The following is a 24,138-nucleotide window of genomic DNA, read 5'->3' as shown; positions in this document are numbered from 1 at the left end:
AATATATAATCACACATATACACGTGCGTATGGAAGACACGTAGCATGATGTTAACAGTCTTAAAGACATGTCTGAGCAGTGCAGCACCTTGCAAGGGTGAAAAACTGTAGCCCTGAGCCTTGGACTGTGACTCTGGAAACAAACCACACCCCAGCTCAGACCTAAAAATGAAACGCCAACGAGGCAAATCAGCTGCACTTCCCGGATGACTTAATGGTGTAATTGCACCTGTTTATTTCTACATGTCAGTAACTGTAAAACATATCAGAAATAATACATCACAAAAATATGTCATGCCAGCAAGAACGTGGACAAATATTCGCGTGTGCACGTCCTCTGCACTGGTAGTGGGGGCACTGGTAGTGATTAATGGCTAATCAGTGACACTCAGGACAGTTGACTAACGCAGTTTGCCCACACGCGATGGTTTATGTCGGACCGCGACCCGAGCAGGCCCCGCGGGCACTGGCCCACCAGGGGACCTGCCGGCGGCTCCGCGGCCTAGGGCGGTCCTGGGGACCGCCGGGAGGCCGCAGCAGGTCGGGTGCTCCCCGGCCCGACCCGGGCAGGCGGCGAGGCAGGCGCGGTGCCCCAGGCGGCAGCCGAGCCTGCGCTCGACGCCCCGCTCGACCCCCCCTCTCGCCCCGCCACCACCGCGGCCGCGGGCGGGCGTGCTCCGCCGGCGGCCGGGGCGGAGAGCGGGAGGGGCGGTGCCAGGGATGCAGCACCGCGGCGGGCGGGAGGCGGGCCCAGCGCTAGGCGCGGGGCGGCGGGAGTGCGCAGAGCCGCGCAGAGCCCGGCTCCCCTCGGCGGCGGGCGGAAGCGCCATGCCCGGCCCGGCAGCGCCGGCGGGGCCCGGCCCCGACCCGGAGGAGAGCTACGACTTCCTCTTCAAGCTGGTGCTCATCGGGGACGCCAGCGTGGGCAAGACCTGCCTTGTGCAGCGCTTCAAGACCGGGGCCTTCGCCGAGCGCCAGGGGAGCACCATCGGCGTGGACTTCACCATGAAGAGCCTGGAGATCCAGGGCAAGCGGGTGAAGGTGAGCGGAGCGGCGGCCCGGGGCGGAGGTTGCGGCCCGACACCCCGCCGCTCCGGTTCCGGGGCTGGCGGAGCGGGCGGGGAGCTGCGGGCTCGCCTCCCGGCCCGCCCCCCGGCGTCGCGGAGCTGCGGGCCGGCACAGCCGCCGAGATGCCGGCGGGGCCGCCCGGCCCCGGCCCGACTGCCGGAGGAGGCGGCGGCGAGACAGCGGCTGGCGGCGAGACAGCGGCTGGCGGCGAGCGGTGCCGCCCGTCCGGGTGCCCCGCCCCAGGGCAGCTCCGGCCGCCCCTGCCCCGTCCCGCTGCTGGCTCGTCCGTGCGCTGCCGCTGTGCTGGGAGGACGGGCTGCTCGGCGCCAGTGCCGCCTTCCCCAAAGCTCCTGCGGGCGAGGAGGGACCAGGCGCATCCGCTCACTTGTTTTGCTGCGGCAGGATCAGCTGTGTAGCCGCCAGTCGGGCCGGTGCCTCGTTAGCACCACACGAACAAGCCCCATTGCAAACCCGCTCTTGAGGACGGGCTCTGCCTCCGCTGTACTGTAACTGCAGCACCCCTCGGTCAGGCAGGCTCGCTTCTGGCCGTCGTTTGCTTACCAGCCAGAAGGAACCTCAGCTGGACTGTCATGTTTCCGGAAAGGGATGTGGAACTGGCAGATTGAGAGAGGCGGGGGGAGCGGTTGTTGAATTAGGCACGTTTAAAATTATTTTAAGACAGAGTTTACAGGGTGTCTCAGAAAGTGCAGCTTTCATAGTTCTTCTCAAACCAGAACAAATCAGCCCTAAATCTGACTTCTGCTTTTCCTATGCTGGAGAAAATCAGCTCATTGTTAGGGTTAGAAAGAGGACAGGACATTTACCTGGTGGAATTATCCTCAGATTCTCGGTGGCACAAATTCCCTACAACAGACTTGGCCTCCGAGCACAGAAGCATGATCAAACAGCAGGAAAAAAGGCTTAAAGCACCTGCAGTTAGTAGGGGGTTGCTGGAATAAATCCCTTCAGCAGCCCCCTCTAGAATGGGGTCATACAACTACCCTGACTTATCGCCAGTGTGACTAAACAGAACTTAATGCAGTCACTGCCTGGGAAAGGTCACAAAACTGTAAAGCTTTCGAGATGAAAGGTGACGCAGAAATATGGTAATTGCAGTTGGATTTTGGTCTGTGTTTACCAAAGTAGGTATTAAAGACCTCTGTTGTCTTTTCCTTATAAGTTAACTTTGGTGATAAGAATATCAGGCAGAGAAAGTTGCAGAAAATGGAAGAAATGAAGGCTCACACTTTTTAGGAAAGGAGGGGGATTAGAAGTTCCACACCTAGCAAAGGTGTTCACTTCCTTGGTAGTAGTATACCTTTTCCTAGCATGTATAGCTGGGGTTAGCAGTTGAAAAGGAAAGTCAGATTTTCTGTTTGTGCTATTAGTACCTCTCCCGCGCTTTCTAGCAAGTGAGCTGTTAGAAGTGGGGTTTCTCCTTTCAGATTGAAACCTGGCTCCATTTAAATGCCAGGCACATAGAAAATGACAAATGCGTCTGTTCCTGATGCCAGGGGGCTCAGCCACAGACTTAAGGAGTAGGAGAGGGCTAGCCCAGGAAACAACCCAAACTTCCTAGGTGTACTTTTTCGTATTGTCATTACTTACACCTGAATATTGCTGTATTAGTAGTCAGTCTGTAACAAAACCTGTCAATTTATTTCTAAGTCTTTTACGAAAAACAAGTAAGAAAATGCAAGCCTCTTGATGCTTTCTTTTGCTTTGGATTGTTCTGTACTTCCACTGAGGAAAAAATTAGGGATGCACAGATTGAAGAAGGGTATTTTAAGCATTACTTTAGGCAAATGAATCCAATGTTGTTGCTGATTTACAGACATTTTTGTTAGCTGCTGAGTCAGGGACACAACTAGAATATCAAAACATTTGCTTGGAGTTTTTTTTGTTTGGTCTGTTAAGGTGTGTGCTGTATGTGAAGTTTAAATTCCAGTCAGGCTTTTCCAGTTGGATTGAGATTCAGAGCAGTCCATCTAATCTGGGTAGGTTTGTTCAGCATGTTATAGGAAACAGAAAACAAGGAGGCATTTTATCATACTTTTGTGAGCTCCCTTACAATGTAGGTAAATAAATTCTTACTATCAGGTGTGTGTATCTTGCACATTTTACAAATTTAGTTTTGGTGTAGGTTATAGTGATTCTAGGAGGAGTGCTTTAGCTATCTGAACAGATCATATCCTAACCTGTTAGTAAACAAGCCTGCACATGTGCTCTGTGAGAGATACACTGTGTTTCTCATTGTTTCTGTCTCAGTCATGAGATAAACTTGTGTAAAAGTTTCTGATAAATTGTTGATTGGGATGCCTCAAATCAAGAGATGTTTAGGACATGTTTAAAATAAAGTTTGTTTGACCTTACAAAAAGATCCTTACAAAAGTATGCCAGGGGATTCTCTGTGCTGCTGCTTATACAAGCCTCTGGGACAGGCTGTTGTGAGCTGTGGGCTCTTGGAGGTGTTGGAGCTAAAAGGCAGGCCACGTGGCACGGAGCCAGGCAGGGATTTGGCAGATCTAGCACACTGGGTTCTAATGGAACTTCAAAGTCAAAGCTACCTGTGATGACCACCTTGATTTTTATCAGAAAGGCAAATTCTGACCAGCATATATCTAGAATTTCCCACCCTCAGCTTTATGAAATGTCTGCAGTCTATCTTAATTTAAAAAAAATGCTGTAGTATATGCTGTTTAACAGGTTTAAATTGTGGCATTACTACTCTCCAGAACACATCCTTCTTAGCTGGCTAAATCCTAGAGTACAGACTGTAGTTCCCAAAAGTTGTGGTTGTTGACTTAATGCATAGTGATTAAAGCCCTGTTGATAAAATAATTACTTGTTCTTTAAGTGATAGAAAGAATCTGGGAAACAGAACAAAAATGTTTTGTAACTTGTTATGTCACTGTTAGAAAAGTTATTTATAAAACGGTGGAACTAAGATTTTACATAATGATAGGCAAGGACATTCCAAAGTCCAAGTCCACAAGTCATGGCTAGTAATAACAAAATTTCTTTTCTTCTGATGAACTTCCTCCTGTGAACTGATAAATTAATTGGGTATCTTTACTGTCTACTTTATGCTGTCATTTCATAGTGTTTTACATATACTGAATATTTTTTTCCTTTATGCGATATTTTTTCTCTCACTGTATCTTTCAGAAAGCAGCAGGAGAGAATAACATTTGAAAACAAACACATTCCTTTTATAACAAATACTTCTTTATGTATCATTGCACTTTTTAATTTACAAGCTTTGTCAGCCCATATGATACCAAGATTCTTGGCTTTTATTCAGGCCTCGTGGCTGTAACTCTCTTCCTTTCAAAATGGCCCAAAATGTAATGTGTCATTATCTGCCCAAATTGCAAATAGTATAAAATGATGACTTGTTAACTGTCTTGTCTCCTGACTGTTGTATTTAATAACATTGCTAAACAAATACAAATGAAGCCATTGGTTATTACATGGAAGCAATATTCTTTGATATCCAGAGGAAAGGGTAGCTCTCTTCTCTGTCAACTACTTTGACACTCATAATGCTAGAGCAAACAAGAATGCTGCATTGCCAGCAAACAGGGATTCCTCATTCTCTGAAAATTTTGCAGGGGAAACAATTGAATTTAGTTTATCATAACTGTTCTGTGGATGAATATCACTTTAAATTGAAATACATTGCCATACAGATGTTAGTTTTGTTGCTTTGGCAAAAACTACATAGATTAAGTTGCAAGATTGTTTCAGTAAGTCTTTTTAGGAGCAAGTGTTGTGATTTGCCAGCGTACAGAAATGTATATTACTATTTGCCATTTGAGATGACAAGATTTAGACACAGTCAGTTGGTTAAGAATCATTTAACACGGTCTTTGCATCCGCCATTTCACTACCGGGAAATTTTATGGAAGTCGCTATATTTTGAAGAATTCATAGCACAAAAGTGACATTTCTATCTTTGTAAAGGAAAGTATCAGCCATAGGATGTACTTAGTTATTATTAATGCTGCTTCACAAGCAAAAGTAAACCTGAACTCCCGTCATACTTTAGAAGAATCAGGAAAGTACTTAATAAGTATGTAGGAAGGGAGAGAGAAATTATTTAATGTGTTTTGAGGACATTTGTTAAGCATTAACCTTTGATAAACAATATGTTTATCAATGCAAGAAGAATCCACGTGAAGCCATTTGATAATATTAGTTTACTGTGCTCTTTGGTCAACCTGTCACTCACTATTTTCAACACTTCATCTATTTCTATAGTTGAAACTCTGCTTTCTTTAAGCCCAATCAGACATCCCAGAATGATCTTCCAGAGACCCACAATAAATGTTACCACCTTCTGTTTTCCCCCTTACATCAAGTACATCACATTCCTTGTTTCAGTTGTTCTCTGGTGTCTCTCATCTTCCATCATGTGCCACTGCGAAGAGCCTGGCTCAGTTGGTACTGGACAGCAGCTAACAGGTCATCTCGAATCCCTCCCCCATGCTGAATAAGCCTGTTTCCCCTCAGATTCTTCTCACAGGGTATGTGCTCTAATTACCTGACCACCTTGATGGTCCTTTACTGAACTTGCTCTAGTTCTTCAATGTCTTTCTTGTACGAAGGGCCCAAAACTGGACACTGTATTTTAGTTGGAATCTAATAATTGCCAGATAAAGGAGAATAATCACCTCCCTTGATCTACTGGCTTTGCTCCTTTCAATACAGCTCAGGATGCTGCCAGAACACACTGCTGGCTCCAGGGCCTTTTCAGCACAGCTGCTCCCCAGTCAGTCAGACCCCAGCCTGCACCCTTGCAAGGGGTGAATGACATACACTCCCTGTGTACTCCCTCCCAACAGGAAAAGGTGAAAAAGCAAATATGAAGAGATGTTCAAGACTTTGTCTAATGTACGTATGGAAAGCTCCAATTCTACAGTGATTATATGGAGTCATGAAAAATCTTACAGGAGTTAATAGTTGGTTTAGTACGCTGCTATTCAGTACCAGCCAGTGCCAAGAGCTCTGCTGTCCAAAAAATCCAAAGCTAAGAGCAGATCAAAATAACCAGCTTTTGTAAGTAAATGGGCATTCAGTAGTGAAACAATTAGCACAAAGGTGGCTCCTTGCCTTTGTTCACTTAGGGTATTCTGTCATATTCCTTCTGAACAATGGGTATTTATTCTCTGTTCTTTATCCTGTCCTCATTTGGTACTAGAGATGGTCCCCCTGAAGGCCTGCTACCAATCTCTTGTTTCATAGGTGTTTTTTCTTAGTATCCTCAGATGAATTTAACACAATTCTCCAGCAATCCTAACTTCTGTCTGTCTTTCTTACAACAAAATTGTTGCCAAAGTAATTACAAAATCAGGAATTGCTTAAAAAGGTTACTAAGTGACAGACATGGCTTATTGACAAAGCTGAAGCACTTAAATCGAGGAAATAAATAATTAAGAACTTTGTGTCTATATTGCATATGTGATACACTTATACAATATAAAAGAGTATATGATCATATTTTTTTGTAACCTGTGGCTAGTGCAGTTCATTTTGTATTTTGATTTTAATATCTAAGTTATATTGAGGGACTTTTAAATAAGAAATACTGAGACTAAATTTTTTTCCAAAGAATTTGCAATTGTTATTTCTTGTCAGGAGTTACATACTTGTAAATATAGTTTGACAGAGAGACTATACAAAATTTTTACTATAAAATGGTGGGTTTAAATTATAGTTGTGATTGGTATTTATATATAATTGTCATGTTTCTTTTTCAATAGAATTGTCTGAAATGTATGTCTGTACACCTACTGGAGAAAATAGTGTTTACTTAGGATCAGAACTGGTATTTTTGTAATTACTTATTTTTTTTTAATCATGTATCAGACTGATTCATGCCATACAGAAATATTTTTCTCAGAGTTTTCTAAAGATGCTGTCAAGCAAATTAGCTATATTTTGTCTTCAGGAATACATCTTCCTTTAAATTAGGTAATCTGGTTCATAATACTTGCATACTCTGTGTGTGTCTGCAGTGTGTGTTCTTAATGATTTAAAATAAGACAGTTACTAAAACTTCAACCAATGTGACAGGACAGGTTTTCAAGCTTCCAAATTGTAAGGAGTGAGTTGTTATTAGCCTCCCAAAAAGTACTTTTGCACACTGAGCATGCTGCAAGGCAGACTGATTCATACGAGCTGAAACTACCATCTCTGCATAGCTCTGCCAGAGGAGACTGAACAAGGACTCCTTAGCTTCAGGTGAGGTTATTGGATCAGTTCATACCCACCTTCAGCAACAAGTTAAACTGAAGAGGCATATTCGTGATTGGTTCAAGACAACTTTGCCATTGCTCTAAAAGATCATCACACCTTCCTCCCTATGCAGTCTGCATGCTTTCAGTACCATGTGGCTGCGTAATTAGTGTTAACCCTTCAAACAAAAGGGAAATCCCTATTTTTCAGTTACATTAGTGAATTAAGCTATATGGTGAATCAGATTAACAGGGGCTAGTTTCAATGCACAGAGACTGCAAGGATATGCAGCTGGGATGGCAAGTCTTTGGTGACAGTATGGTCTTAGTTTGGCTTAAGCAAGTCATTAAGTCATGCCCTTATTTGCCTGACTTTCCCTGGAACAAAGAGTGAGCACTCATCTGGCTCCTCCTGCCAGCAGAAGTGATGGGAACAGTGACAAACAGGTGTGTCAGTTGGTGTATATGTTTGCAAAGAAAGTACCTGCTTATGGGTCTAATACATACTGTAGTCTCAGCAATGAAAGCAAAACCACAACAAACTGAAGATCACATAAAAAGCTAAATGATTCAGACTCCTTACACAAAAGAGAAGTGACAAGTAGGGGAGCATGAACTTCAAATGCCTGAGGGAAAGAGCCTACCTGGAGTGGGTGGGCTGGGAGGAAGACTGCTGTCTGAGCTCCTGAGAAGGTCAAACCTGTGGTCTGTGCTGTTCCCAGCAGGACACTCAGAGCTTCAGCAACTTTGTACATTCAGTCCTGTGAACACACAGGCATAAATGCTTGAGTAAAAAAATGTGTAGGGATGCTGTGAGATCTTGCTGGTGACATTTTGAGGTTGCTCTATCACTGTTGAAAGGCTGTGGAAATTGGGGAGGACCAGGCAAATATTGTACTCATCTTCAGAAAGAGGATGACAGGCTGGTCAGACTTGTTTTGGTCCCTGAGAAGACCATGGAGCAATTCTTCCTGGAAAAATTAAATTTTGACCCCACTTTGAGCAGGCAGTTGGCTTTGTCACCTCCCAAAATCTGTCCCAGCCTCAATGATTCTGTGATTCTATGGAATGTACTTATACAGAGTTTTTCAAAATCCAGTACACAGCACAAGGCCCAAGACTGGCTTGCTCAGTCACGCTGCAGGTAAATTACTTTTATTTATACTATGTGAAAAGTATAAGCTAAAACAATTTTTTTTTTTTTTTTAATTTAAAAACTTTATAATTCTTCTGTATGCACAGAATCTCTCAGACCCAAGAGCTGGGTAATCATCATTAGCCTTGTTCTGCACTTGACCTAATCACGTATTGAGATTTAAAACTACATTAGACACAAAGGTCTAGGGGGAGACTTGAGTACAAAGAACATCATACATAAACCTGCCATGAACTTGTTTGTCTCTAGTAACTTTCTGTTGACTGCTCTAAATCATTATCTGTTCCATTGCTTTGTGGTTTTCTGAGTCCATTACAGTCCATTCCCCTTATCTGAGAAAACTCTTACCAGGACTGAGAAGTACTTTTTCATTGGATTGATTCCTTTTAAGCTGTACATACATCATTGGGGATCTAAATGCCTGGTTAGCACAGGAAAGCGATCTGATCAGTACAGTCTTTTCCGAAGTGAAAGTTTCTGCTCAATCATGCAGCAGAGTCAAGAAGATACAAACAAAATACTAATGTGCAAAAGAAATAAATGGGAAAATCATTCCATGTTGTTTGGTATAAAACATCACTGGCGCATTATGTTAAGTTGTTGTCAGCTGTTTAAAAGAAAGAGGTTCAGAGAGAGGGGAACTCATAAATAACAGGCCCACAATATGGGAAGATTAAAAAACCCAGGAGTATTTGCTTATGTCCTATCTCAGTTAAGAGGAGATGCAGAATATAAGGAATGGCACAAAAAGACAAGCAGTGGTCTCATTTATCATTTGGGAACAGAGAAGTAAAAGTGCAACAGGAGGACAGAAAATACAAAGTTTGTAAAAGGAGATTCTTTGGTTTCATTGCTACTATATATTGAAGCCAAGAGCTTTGAAAGAGTCAAAAAGGATTAGAGATTTATACAGAGAATGAGAACATCCACAGTTACTTTACTTAAAAGCTCCTGGAATATAAACCATCATGTTCCAGGACATTAGACAACGTATAAAACAAGAGGATTTTAAAATAAATTTTCCCTATGAGCAGGATGTTGTGTTTGTCCACTCTGAGTTATTCGGCTTCTTCCTCAGTAATGTCTAGTACTGGGAACTTAAACCTCAATACTAAACTCCTAGATCTTATGCTGCTGGATTTAGGCAGAAGTATGTAACCTAAGCATTTCTTCTTCCTGCCCAGATGTAGTGTCTGTTCTACCACCTAAAAAAGGACACATGACTAGACTGACCAGATCTTTGACTGACTTTATTGAAACCTATATTTGCTGGCATTTTGTACATTCTTTTATACATTTTATGTATTCTATATATATATTTTAATTGTCTCATATTTCCTTATAAAACAGCATCAGTGCTGTCAGGTGATGCTGCCACATCCTACTCCAGTTGTTACTGCCCCTTTAGCAGAACTGGCAAAACCATGTCAGTACCTCAGACAACATGCTAGCGAAAACCCGCTTGTAGTTTCAGTGACACACCAGATGATGAACTGGAGTGGCTTGGCTATGGGCTAACATCTTGTTTTGCTAACTCTGCTAGAAAAGGTGACAAAGGGCTAGGGCTGGACAAACAAAAGTGATAATTTCATAATCTGCCACAGAAGGATGCATCAGAGCTCACCTGCAGAAACCCAGAGTGTCTCAATTGATACAGATATCAACTCTGAGCAGCCAAGTGTGGAAAGGTTCTCCAGTGTATATTATCCTTAAATCATGAGCAGAGGACTAGAAAAACATGATGCCAGAATGTATTACATATAAGGGAGATTTATGACAAGGTTATTGAATCAAGTCCTATCTTTTGATTCAGGAAATCTTGCTAGCCAGTGTCTTACTGTATGCTTTGTCTTATTTAGTTGCAGATCTGGGACACGGCCGGCCAGGAGAGATTCCGAACTATCACACAGAGTTACTACCGCAGCGCCAATGGAGCAATCCTAGCCTATGATATCAGCAAGAGAGGCTCTTTCCTGTCCATTCCTCGCTGGATCGAGGATGTGAGAAAGTATGCTGGTTCCAACATAGTACAATTACTGATTGGTGAGTTAAAAATATTAATACCAAGCGCTATGGATTACTGTATAATGTAATTAGTTGCAATACTTGTTTAAGATGGTTAACAGTTTTATTTTTGGTTGAAGTTAAGATGTATGTAATAGGTCCGATTGAAAATTTTCCCAGTATTTTTTTTTTTATTAGAAAGTGGTGATTCATCAAAACAGAAATGTTTTGCTTTGATTAACTTCTGTTAAGAAGTAGCCAGCTTTGTATCAGAAGCCAGCTCTGAATCCTTTGCGTCTCGCTTAACGGAGAACTGGGTACCCAAGATGTCCAGGTTCTGAGGCACAATTGCTGTGGAGCTCTTCTCATGATAAGGGCCATAAGGCTTCCAGGGCCCAAAGAAGCTCCATCGTATCCAGCCAACGTGTTTTGGCAAACTAGAACACCCACATACTTAAGCAGACAGTGGATTTCGGAAGGACTTTGGGGCAGTCAGGGTTTGTCAGTTCTCTGCTAGAAGTTCTGCTTCCCAGCCCCAATATTTCTGACTCACATGTGGCTCTTGGGGCCTGTAGACCCACTAATACAGCATCAGTAGTATTCTAGATTTCCGTAGGAACCACAGACTGCTGTTGTTTTCACAAAATGGTTTTAGCATTCATTTCTAGCCCATTTTTCTTCTGTTGAGGTCTATAGCCACCACTGTTCACTTACTGACTTTTTCTGTTATCTATATGAGTCATACAGAAATACAGGTTGGAAAGGGCTTAGGAAATTATCTAGTCCAACCTCCTGCTCAAAGCAAGGCTAATGTCAGGTTGGTCAGGGCCTTTTCAGTCAAAATTTGAAAATCTCCAAGAATGGAAATTCTGCCGTTTCACTGGGCAACCTGAGAACCTCCTGCTGACTCTGACATAAATAGTCATTACAAATTACTCTGTTGTTTTCTTTTTCTTCCAGGAAACAAGTCTGACCTAAGTGACCTTCGAGAGGTTCAGCTGGAAGAAGCTCAGAGTCTGGCTGAACACTATGATAATATCATCTGTGCCATAGAGACCTCTGCGAAAGACTCCAGCAATGTGGAGGAGGCTTTTGTGAAGATGGCTACAGAGCTCATGATGAGGCATGGAGGCCCTATGTTCAGTGAGAAGAATACTGACAGCATTAAGCTTGACAGCAAAGACGTTGTGGAAGGCTGGGGGTGTGGTTGCTGATATGAGCTAGGTGATACCCCTAACTTTACTGGAATTTAGATGGTGCTTCACCCTAATGCTGAGTAGCACGGTAGCCATATTCTCCTCCTCCTGTGAAACCAGCAATTTTGTAGAAGTTAGACACAATCCTGTTTGCTTTGGTGTCTTATTTTTAAAAAGGGACTTCTGAGAGGTAGTCCTAAAAGTCAAGTCCTCTGAAAAACTTACTCAATATTTGTCCCCACCATTTTCTTTTCTGTAATCTTCATACAAGTTACAAAAGTGGAGGAAACAACTTTGAACTGGTGATGTGGAGTGGGGAGACGGATGGTTGGGGAAGAGACTGATGCACAACCAAAGTTCTGAAGCATTTAGCATGGGACTGTTGGCAAAGGAGGTCACTTTTGGAACAGGCAATCTTGATGGTGTCTGTTTAAATCCTCAGCACTCCACCAATGACCAGAAAGTAACAGTGTCTTTGAGAAAGGTATTTCAAGTGTCAGAATTCCCAACGTTTTGATTACAGGACCAAATAGCAGTCATGTGTCCTAGGGCATATGGGTTGCTAGTTAGTATTGGAACAGGCCCAGGTGGGGAAACCTTCTCTCAGGTTTTGTTATAATTTTTTTAAGTTATCATTTTAACAAAAAGCAAAATCAGCCTGAGCAATATCACATGACTTGCTGTCAAGCAGGATTGGACCAGTGTAGTTATTTTAATTACAGCCTTGAGGAGAGGGTAGATGCATTTCATTTGTTATTGTTTGCACAGTGATAGCTCCCTTTCCCAAGTGGGTATCATTGAGTTTTTGCCCTCAGGTCGCTTAATTTCATTCCGTAACTCAAGACCTGCACCACTGGAAACAGGAACTGAAGAAACCTTGAACTGACTGGTAGCCATGATCTCCTGCCATGTGCCTAACGGTCATATACAGGGTTAATTCTGGTCATTCATTTGACATTATGTTACCAGAGTGTTTATTGCTTAAGTGGCATAAGTGGATTTGGGTTTTGTTTTGTTGTTTTTGTTTTTTTTTTAAACCATCTCTTTAAATACAATCTGGGCATATAATGGCAAAGATGACCTCGGAATAGCTGAAAACTGCATGCATTGCGACTTCCTGGTTGTAAGAAACCGGAGTCTTTTCAAGTGGTTCCCTTCCAACTTTGTACTCAACTGTTTCCCTCTCCCTATCACAAGTTACCAATTGCTTTTCATTTCTTGAAAACACTCAGCAGGAAAATCTTTCACTGTTGATGAAGTCTACATTGCTAAGTAAAATAGATCTCATAATTCAACTACGTATAGTTGTCTTTCAGATTCAGCTCTGCATTAGATGTTGTAGATGCAGTTGAAGTACTGATGACAGCACTCCTCTCTGGATTTACATGCTCAAGCACCTTACAAAAATGGATTTGCAAAGGGAGCAGAAGCAGGATTATTTTTAACTCTGCAGTTAAAGCAAAGGTGTTCATAGGTGACAAGTGATTTTTGCAATCCTGATACTTTGAAGGAGCTCATTTTCAGAAAGCACCCGCTTAAAGTGAAGTCACTTGTCCTTCTTGAAAATCTTGATGAAAAAGGACCTGGACTGGTTTGCTACTAGGGCTACACCAGTTTTTAGCCATTCAACATATCCAGTATCATGAAAATCAGGAAGATTTAAGAAAGGGCTAATGGATCCTCATTTCAGTACTATTCATCTTCCTACAGAAAATATTAAACCATTCTCTGGTCTTTCTGTTTTTTTAAACTGAGGTAGATAATTGAGGAGTTCCGTATGCTTTGTAGCCTGTTTGCTTCTAATCTAAGGGGTTAGCTTTCAAGTTTTATAGTTGTAAGAGTGAAAGGGCCTTAAATTTTTTAATTAGTATACTTTTCACAATTCTAATGTTTTATATGGAAGAGCAGGTTGAGGTGCAGTACTCAGTAGTATTTTTGAATAGTTTTCCAGGACATTCCCAGCTCTCCTACATCCAAAGATAACAGGCAATTAGTGTCCAGCAGTAGCTAGACACTGAAAATGGGAGTTGTCTGAACTCTAGATTTGTTAGTGATTAGCAAACCCTGTATTCCACTCTCGGGAGAAACTATGAAGACAGTCCATGCCAAACTTCAGTCCTGGTGACTGCTTTTCCTCCTGGTTAGATGGTCCTTAAGATACAGAATACTAGCAAGCATTTGACTTTATGTCATGACATATTATAGTTTACATCTGTAGGTCACAGTCCTACAGTTCTGCATGCTTGAACATGGACCCTCAGATAAGCTCAGCCTCCCACTATTTGCAGGATTAGTGCCAAATTATCTAAGCCATGCTGAATAAAAATTCACATACTTCAGAACAGTATTGCTACTACTCAGACTGAAATCAGTAGTTTACATAGTAACTCATCTTAAAACTGGAGCAAGATGCAAAATGAACATAAATCCTGCTTCCAATGCAGTCAGTGAATGATTGTGTTTTTACAGTAGATGGGAGAACTGAGGAATTATTGATCTATTTCCTTAGTTTTGAGGTTTTTTTAGTAAAAAAGTAAAATTAGACCAAGCACTAAACTTTTCCTTACAATTTGCCCCCATGTATCTCTTAAGCTAGTCTTGAAGGTTGAGGCTCTGTCTGCAGGTTAGTCTGTCTCAGTCAGAAAACATGAAATACAGTGCCAGTGATTTGTTTGCTGTGTTTTCAAATGAAGGCAGCAATTCAGATTAGTTTTTTTATTTTGCTGTAGAAAACTAAGACTGTGGCTTTAAGTCAGGTTTGTCTTCTAACTCTTGGCTCTTCTATGTTGTAACAAGTGTAATACAAGTTTGCATGCCGTACCTAACTGAACAAAAGGGAACAAAGAGACTGAAGACTGGGTTTATTTTTTCAGTAGCAGATACGAATGACAGTGCTTGGGCTGTCAGTAGTAAAAGGCTATTTCAATTACCAAACCCTTTCTTTGTCTATTAGTAATAGCACAATAGTCACTAGGCTGATAGCTTCTTGACCAGAAATAAATTAAACAGTAAATGTAACTTAGAGCTTTTTACTCCCCTTCTGAAGACTTCTAGTAAATCTGTAATTCACACACATAGCTATGTAATTCAAGTATTAGGAAGGCAGCCCTGTTGGTTTAATTCCATTAATCCTATTAAAACCAAAAGGATACCTGAGTGAAGAGAGTGAGTAGCAATAAACCTGAGATTTACAGGTAAAAACTTCAGTTTTAAATCTTAGGTTACAAATGTGCACTGATGTACATCAAGTGAATAATTCAGTAGTGCATGATCAGAGTTCACAGCATAAACATTTGCCAAGAAACTTGTTTACTGGCAGTTGAACATTAACAAGACTATGGTGCAGTAATTGCTTTTAAGCAGATCTCCTTGGCTGACCATGTATTTGCATTAGTATTTATCATTTATTTTTGGCAGTACCCAAAGTGTGCAAAATATTACAAAAACACAGAAGGGGACATTGATCCCTGCCTTGTAACACTTAGGAGTGGAATGCAGAGGCAAATACTGAAATGAAATCATCAGCACAATGTGGTTCCCAGGAGTGTGGGCGTTGTTATCCTTTGTATTGATCTTGATTTGAGCTAATTTTATCTCCAGTTACTCATCCAGTCCATCATCATGGGTGGAACTTGCACAAATATTTATAATTATGTAAATATAATACCAAATAAATGTCAGCCCAGAAACCTGCTAACATTTGCTTTGCAAAACAAATTTTTTTAAAAATGAACATACTTAAGAACAGAGGAAAAGTCCTAATGATTTTATCATTCTCACTGTACTGGAAAGCAGGTCACTTTTGGGGGGGGAAAACTACAAAACTAAATGAAGCCCAGCTAATACTGCATAGATTTCTAAGAACTCCATGAAGAGTGGAGCTCTTGCTCAGTTTTTATTTTGCCTTTAAAGAAGATAATTATTTGAAGAATAGAGCTGATCGTCACATGCAATATACATGCGTTACTGCAGTAGTGCATTACAGTATGTATACACACATGCAGTAGCACCCTTAAATAACATTAAAGCCTTTCCTTGATTTGCCCCAGATTTACACTTCTGTTATTTAATCCCATAGTCCCAGCCAGTTGACCATTTGAATGTCTTTTGCCATCTCATGCCAATCCTGAGGAAACTGGGAGGTGATAACAGTATTAATTTCTCCTCATGGGATTGTTTTACTCAATGTTATAAAGAGAGTCTCTTTAAATCAAGATGAATTTATCTGTTATTTCATTAACAGAAATTGTTTATCTTTCTTTACCTATCCTGCTTCCAAAATATTTAATATATTAACAGACCACTGAAGTTTACCCTGTTGCATTATTTTGGGTAAACAGTGTGCTCTGGAGGAAGATGAAGTGAGAACAATACATGCTTTGTGAAACTGAAAAATAAAGTTACTCTCCTTTTGCTATCTTCCAACCTTGGAGAGTGCTCAGTTTAACCCCTGTCAGTCATTCTCTGTGGAGACTTCGCAGAAACAAACCAGGTTACGGGCAGAGTGTGCAACCAGTAAACAGGGAAAATGCAAGGAAATTGGAGCAAGCATGCACTCTTGTGAAAAGGCAGTTCTCACACGACTCACTTTGCCCCACTAGCTGATGATGATTCCCACCCTTGTGGTACAAGAAGTGAGGCAATTAAAGAACAACAGATCCAAGGATCTGTAGTTCTTGGTGGAATTGAAATGAATCCCAAAGTTTAGGCTAATCACCCTAGCCACTTAATTATCCTTTCTCAAATGATACTAGGTTGTTTCATCAACTAAAAGGCATTCTAGATTTACAAATTTGGCAATAAAAGACACCATATTGTTAATGTAGATTAATAGTTACATTTTATTACATTTGTATGAAGTATAGTGACTTCAGAGTCACAGAGAAGAGTCCTTTATAATTGGGCTGTTCTCAGATTTGACAATTTTTTTCTGTGCTATAAGAAGAGATTCATAGATTTGGGAAATACTGTCCCAGTTTTATTTTTGTTGTATCTTTTGGTGCTGATCATCCCACTGACATTTCAGTTAAAGAACCAGCCTCCTGGGTATCTTAGTTTTTACTGGCCAGGTGATGTTAGATTCCTTTTAACAACTCTTGAATTGGGCTGTAGAGCTATTCGAAACAGCAGAAAATCTCAGATGGAACAATTTAATTGCAATCCCCACTGCGTACTTTACAGAAGAAAAAAAACCCAACTATTCCACAACTAGATGTTCTGATTTCCAGCACAAGTTTAGCCCTCTGCATCCTTTTTATCATTTCATTTTAGTTTACTTGGAAAAGAGCAGGGTTACAAAATCAAAACAAACAAACCAACTCAAATGTATATTTGCTGTCCATGGAATTGTTGCCAGAGGTTAGATAAAAATAGCCAGCATATTCTGCTATCCTGATCTTAGATAACATATTTTTAATATGACTGAAAAATGTTAAAATGCACTTTAAAAATAATTCTTTGAAGCACAGAAGGGTTGCTATTTTTTTTTCACTGTGTCTTTTCTAACAAGGGTTTCTATTACTTGAATACTGATAAAGGCAGTTACCTGTATTACACTCCTAATGAGGCATCACTGAAGACAGACTGTGTCAAAAATTGTCTTGTTTTTCTATATGAGTCAGTGGCCAGTGGAAAACAAGGGAACAGAATAACTTCACAAGAATGAGAAAAGTGAAGCCTGAGTAACAGTCAGGGAAGATTTTCTATTTAGTCCAACTAAATGTGTTACGTTTAATCAATGCTTACTCAGTTCAAAGAAAATACTTTCCTTCCCAAAGGTAAAATAATACACTACACAAATAGTTATGGGTTTTCCCGTTCACTTTTTGTACAACAGAAATTTGACTGCTGTCTATACTGAAGAAGAATGGATTGATAAAATAGTTAAGTGTATGGTAACAGCATATTCTAACATTCAGAGAGCCGTTAAATGGGCTTAAAGCTATATTTAGAACCTATTCCTTCCATTATGAGGTAAAAAGTATGTCTTTCTCCCTCAGGATACCATTTGAAAACCTTTAGAAGATCCAAGATTGTACCTTGATAAAAATTTATTGGGGTTCTCTTTAACATTAAAAAAGTAAGTTTCCATGTTTCTTTTGCAAGATATTTTTAGACTTCAATTGAGATATTTCCAATTTGATTATCCAACTGACCTGCTGACACTGATTTCCACTTACTTTCAACCTCAAATTTAACAAAAAACTGAGGATTAATCTTCCTATCACAAAGCGCTGAAGGGCTACCAGACAGACTATAACCAACAGTTATGCACATGTATAGCTATCAATCTCCTGCTCCTGTGACAGTTACTTAAGATCTGTAATGTGTGTATATAATACACTGTACTCTGAAATCAATCAAGTCCAGCTTTGTGATTGTTCATCTGCGTAGGTAGTGTAGGTCAGGGTAAGGTATTAGGTAGGTACAGCAGCTTTACAAAGCTGCTTCTGTTTAAGCTATTTCTGTCTAAGGCTTACCTAGCCCATTCAAAATTTGCTGTTACAGCTAAATTACTACAAGTGAATTATTTTATTTTCCTTTAGTCATAAACATAACATTTAAAAAATCTTACATTTACATCTTTCAACTTTAAAGCCTAGACTAGGATACTAAGAACAGCAGTCACCTATTTTAAGCTTTCAGAAGAACATATACCTTATCATCGACTACTCTGTACGAGTTTAAACCTTAATTCCCCCATAAACTCACTCAAACATCTTGAAGTACACACTATTCAGATGTAATAGCTAGCTAAAAGGATCCCAGTTTCTGTAAATCTTAGCTTAAAGAAAGTACCTTACATATGACCAAAATTGTGGCAAGCTAGCAGTTACGATTTCTAATTGTTCCATCAATACAAAAAAACCTTATAACACAAAGATTATCTTCTCCAGATAAAAGCAGAGGAAAACATTAAATGGAAGGCTGTATTTCCTTAGAAATTGTCTTTTTAAGGCACCTGACCAATACAATCTGTATACTTCCAAAAGCCAGTCTTTTCAGAAACCGCTAAGTAACAGCCCATTACACTGCACTGTGCTGTAAAACAGGCGATGATCAACACCCATTTTTTCTGCAATAAATTCTATGAGCAATATAGACTTACATGAAGAAGTGAGGGAGTGATTTTAGGTACCTAACTATTGTATGTGAAAACAAGGGTATGAAAGATTGTCCTTTGAACACGGCATGCAGACTTGTCTTGACAATTTGAAGGTACTTTTAAAAGTGAGTTAAGAGCTGAATTTCCAGAGACGTTAAAGCTGCAGACAGATGCCTACCACTGTATTCAAAAGCATCTAGTTACCATTGCAAAAAAGCACAAAACTTGTATGGAACTGGTTTTGCACTAAAGGGAAATAGTTATCAGGAAAAAAAAAATTGATTAATGTGAAAGGCAGAACATCCTGATTATTCTGTATTTTTCCCTGTCCATTCCCTATCCCAATGCTGTGTGCAAGTAAGCATTTTCTCCCTTTATAAATGGAATTAAAATAGATTATTCTAAGTAAGTGTGAAAAGTAGTTTGGTACTTGACAAAGTAAAATGCTATATACATTTTATTAAGAGGGTGGTAATATTGATGAGGAGAATAACTTTGCTAATACAGTTTGGTGGTGTAATATAAGGGATTCACCAGATAAACTTAAGTGTTGGAATGGTGCTACGTACACATACCATTTCAAAACCAGGGGAAGTCAACGGATGAGATCAGACACTGTCCTGCTTGCCAGACATAAAATAGATACAGATATACTGAGCAGAAGGTGAATTTAGAGATTTGTAACAGTTTTTAAAGATTTCTATTTTATAAGTCTGTAAGGAGAAATGCTAAGATTTTTGATAGTCAGATATGCTCAGTGCTGTCAACCAGCTTTTCCCTCTTTTGTGCCTCACTCACTGATATCTGACAGATATAAACCCCACAACTCCAGAGACTAGAGAGCATTCAAGTGAGTCTGGCTCACACGCCTGTTGGGGAGAAAAGAAAAATCTCTGATTCATATTGAATTTATTCACTGCATTCCAAAATTATTTGAGGGGTTTGGATGATAACAGCATTAAAATTATTCTGCATTTTCTAGGATGAATCTGTTGCTGTTTTTCAAGGTTTCTTTAAGAGATGCAGGCTCTACATTTCTAATCATCAGTAACTACTTTGCTTTTAAACTTTCTTATCACAATATTGAATAGATCATTTGGAATATGAGGAGACAAGGGAGCAAGCTTGCATACTACAGTAATTTTTTATACTTTATCTTCATCTATTTATGAATTTATTATGAAAAATATTTTTAAACATATGAAATCTGCTTTTTGTTGTGAATTTTAGCAAAGTAGTGGATACATTGTACTGTGTATCATTAAAAAGGTTTAATTAAAGTAAACATTTGGCAATTAATATCTTTTGTTGCTATTTTATGCATGTACCTTGCTGTGGTTTATTATCAGAAACAAAATCAAGTTTTAAGAAATTACGTATCCTATTTTACACTGCTGTATGGTCTTCTACTTTTACACAAGATACAATCTAACGTACTCTTTATTAAGCAAAGAGCGCTTACCTCTCTTCCTCTTATCTTTACAACTGCCTATCACTTACATAAATGCATGCACATTAAATTGTTTCAAATTAGTAAGCTCTCCAACATAACTGGCCGGAAGATGAAGAATGAAGGCCAAAGTCCTCAATGCTGGAGAAGTGCGGATAACTTTTTCAGTTCTGACAATTAACTGTAAACCATGTAGTTACAACTGTACCTTCTCAAGGGAACATTTAGATCCTGGATTTTATTTAATTGCTGTAAATTAAACAAAGCAACACCCTTTTCTTTTTACTTGGCTCTTTAATTCTAATGCCAGTAGATGAGCATTTTGATCCACAGGAGCCAAATACTGAATTACTTGGTTCTGTATTCAGTCTACTACTTCAATAAAAGCCTTGGATACCAAAACAGCAATCAGTAGTTTTCAATGAAATGGCCATGCTCTAAAGCTGGCTCCTTAAGAGTGCTGGGTATAGCTGAATTCATTAGTTAATTCTCTGATAATGACACATTCTTTACTACTGAAACATTCTGGATGTAACTACACGTCACTGGTGTGCACAGTGCTGTAGAGAATTAGTGTAAAAGAGAGAAATAATGCAAGTGTCATGCTTAACATGTACCTACTCTTTGTAAGTATTGACCTTTATTTTTTCATGTACTTCACCTGTGTTCTGCACATCTATAGTATAGTTTCTAAATCGGGGCGGGGGGGACACAACTTACCCAAAAAATATAAAGGGAAAAGCAAGTTGTGAATTCCAAGGCTGGAATGAGAGACAAAATTTAACAGTTTATACAAAGCTGGGTTTAATTTATTTAAGTAATACCATTACTATAATACAGTCCTAGAATGTAACGTGTAGAACAGTTCTCTCTAAACCCTGTAAAACACCTGGCCTTCAAAAGCAAGCCAGTGCTTTCACAGCATACACCACTGGTGAGCTAGTCATATGTTACCTTGTATGAACCTTGGAACCTGCCTGTCTTGCTGCTAATAAGCTCTCACAGCATTTCCAGAGCACAAAGGACACACACTTGTGTCAATATAACTGACCAGTTTCACAGCTGCTTCCCAGGTCATCTTCCAAAGCACTCTATGACATGCAGACCAGACAACTCTGGCTGATGAGGGAGCAAGATGGGTGGCCAGAACCTCCCCAAGACACCCTTGTGCACCCTTGAAAATGTGAACAGGCTAAACCAGTCATAAAAGGTTATGTGGAGGGAAAAAACCCACACACTGAAAACCAAAACCGTGCTCTGTTCTCTGCTGCCTGATCATTTGTAAGTGTGCGTGGCAAATTAAAATACATATCATTAACAGGTCTCTTTCAGTAACTTGAATTTATTGTGGAAAACAATGATGACAACTGTTTAGTTGTCTTCTTAGAAGTGCATATGACAACCACTTTAAAGGGACTTCTTATTTGCATTTCTAGGAACTCTTCCTTGAATTCTCTAGGAATGTGGAATAGTTTGGATACAGAGGATTGACACATATCACAACTGTTTTTCTTTTCTTGTTAGTTACATAAACTGGACTTCATTATGTAGTTTGCAACTGCAAAAAAAATACCCTTTTTTATAGTCTAAATTCATTGAATATTTTTTCTCCCTGTTTATGGTCAGGAACTTAGATGTTAAACTAGCAGAAAGCATATTCACAGATATACTTCCATAAAACAAGATGGTTAGTACCTGTTTTTGTTCAAGTTAGTTACAGAATAGACAAGCACACCACTGAGTTTTAAAGAAACTCCTGTAACCCTGGCTTCTTGCCTATGACACTGAAGGAAAGAGATTTCTACTTCTTTCAGCAACTGCCTTCTGTGTGTTCTGTTATTCAGGTCACTATTTCTATCTTCCTTTAATCCCTGCTGAGACTAGGTGGAGGGACAAAACAGCTACACTGCACTTCACTTAACAACGTGGCATTCTTGGTTTTAACAAGCACACAGAGGACAGGGTATGTGGAAAGCTAAGTCAACCAGAGGCCTGGGCTAGTTCACATACTTTCAGCTGCCTGTGCAATTAGTGTAATTTAAAGCAATATATACATGTACATTAATTTCAAATGCACTTGCACTTCATACAAAACTATATTCAGTCATTACAAAGGTGGATGTCTTGGGGCCACTACATGCAGATATTGTGCTTGGAGTGGCACTCCAAACAATTAATTGAGTCAATTGAGATTCAATCCTAGCTGTTGGGAACAAAAGTAACTTACATTGGAAAAGTCAAAGTTTAGCACAATGTTTCTGTGAATCATTTTGTTAGTATTCCTCTTTGCCATCTATCACCTAGAAACACTTTTTGAACAAGAAAAAGCTGACAAAGAGCTGACACGGAAGTTCTGAAAATCCAGACCTGAGAAAGCATGGCCATGGTACGATACCCGTCTCTCTGCAAGCCCATCCATACACTGATGGAACAAAACCCAAATGCTCCAGGGCCTTTCAACTGTGCATCCTTACCACATTTTACAGAAACAACCTTCAACGTGTCACTTCTATGCCACAGTTGCTTATTTTCTTGCTGAAGAAAGCCCAAACAATTATCAGTTTTATAAAGCACACAAACCCTAAACATAAAACATAGCTCTTACTAAAACTGGATATTTCTGATTCATTTGAAACCATCTACAGCAAAACGGGGGGGGGGGGGGGGGGGGGGAGGGGAGGGTAAACATATCTTTCCCAGCAGCTGAGAGAGTTTTCAAGAGCACCAAACGCTGAGCTCATCTCTCGAGCTCCTTGTGCACAGTTTCTCAGTTGCTGACAGGAAAAACTTACCAAGTGCTTTGCACTTGTTTGAAACCAAACAAGGGTGCAAATGAGAGTAAGCTAAAATTATGAATGAACACTCTCACCTGCTATTCTGTAAGCATTTTGGCTCTTTGAGGGTCTGCCAAGCCCACGTTACAACTCACCAAGTTGGAGTTCAGTCCACAGAGTTGGAGAACCTGAAGAATTGCGTGGGGGCAATGGTTTTGCATTTTACTACTGGGGGGGAGGGGGGGGGGGAGGCAGAAAAAGAAAGGAGAAAAAAAAAAAAAGACAGGAGAGGATCGCAATACTCCTACTTCTTTCCCTCCCCCACTCAGCACCGTGCCTCAGCCGTGAGCGCCGCAGGCGGCCGGGCTGAGGTAAAGCCAAGATGGCGGAGAGCGCCCCCCCGCGACGGCCCCTCAGGAGCTGGGCGGGAAATCCGCCAGCCGTCATCCACGCCTGGAGAATCCCGTACCAAAAACCATCGCAGTCTTCACCTGAGGTTTCTATCCCTTCGCTTCCCAAATAAATTCAGTTCTTACTGAGACGCCCCCTACTTGTGTGTTTAAGACAAGGGAGTCTCCAGTCTCCCGCCTACAGAGTTACTGAGGCAACGGCAGAAGCGGTCACACTGCAGGGCAAGGAGAGCTTCTCAAGGGTGAAACAAGCTCCCACCTGGACATGGATCGCACCAGGACTTTGCTGAACTAATACCTCCGAGAAATGCCTGTGACTTGCACTCGTGCTGATGAAGCTATTGAAAGGCCTGTGCTGCTTCGAAGAACAGTTCATTTGTGTGAAAACCAAGGGTAATTACCTATTAATATCTGCTCGCATTCATGGGAGATGGGCCTGGACAACTACATTTTTGAAGCTTTGTAGGAGGCAAGCCACAGATATCTTCTCAGAGAACCAGACATTAATTCGGAGGTTAATTAGAACTATCTTCTACTTTAAGCATTTCACTCTCTTCTGCCAAAAGAACAGGTTAATTCACCAACACGGCAAATAGTCCCCTTCAAAAACTACAGATGGAGAAGTGAACCCAGGCCATGTGTGAAAGCAGACATTTTTGCACCACCCAACAGCCCGGCCCAAACACCATGTATGTTCTTCTGTATTCTTCCAGAATTTAATAGATCCTGGACTTAA

General features: G+C 40.5%; 1 protein-coding gene across 2 annotated transcripts; it reads left to right on the top strand.

Moving 5' to 3' along the window:
* Window positions 1–779: 779 nt before the first annotated feature.
* RAB43 (RAB43, member RAS oncogene family) lies at window positions 780–17,074 on the top strand. Of its 2 annotated transcripts, XR_014229166.1 has the most exons (4): window positions 780–1,041; window positions 10,323–10,506; window positions 11,428–12,147; window positions 12,969–17,074. XR_014229166.1 is itself a non-coding variant. In XM_082321416.1 (3 exons), the coding sequence occupies exons 1-3, from the start codon at window positions 829–831 to the stop codon at window positions 11,679–11,681; spliced, it is 651 nt and encodes a 216-aa protein (XP_082177542.1). In that variant the 5' UTR covers window positions 780–828; the 3' UTR covers window positions 11,682–17,074. The 2 variants fall into 2 exon arrangements, 1 of the variants encoding a protein (XP_082177542.1); XM_082321416.1 differs by having other exon boundaries at window positions 11,428–17,074.
* The last annotated feature ends 7,064 nt before the right edge of the window (window positions 17,075–24,138 follow it).

Source organism: Platalea leucorodia (assembly GCF_965183815.1).
Source record: "Platalea leucorodia genome assembly, chromosome: 9".
In the NCBI taxonomy this organism is placed as follows: Eukaryota; Metazoa; Chordata; class Aves; order Pelecaniformes; family Threskiornithidae; genus Platalea; species Platalea leucorodia.
The sequence above is the reverse complement of the archived record's forward strand: the minus strand, read 5'-3'. Positions and strand labels throughout refer to the sequence as shown.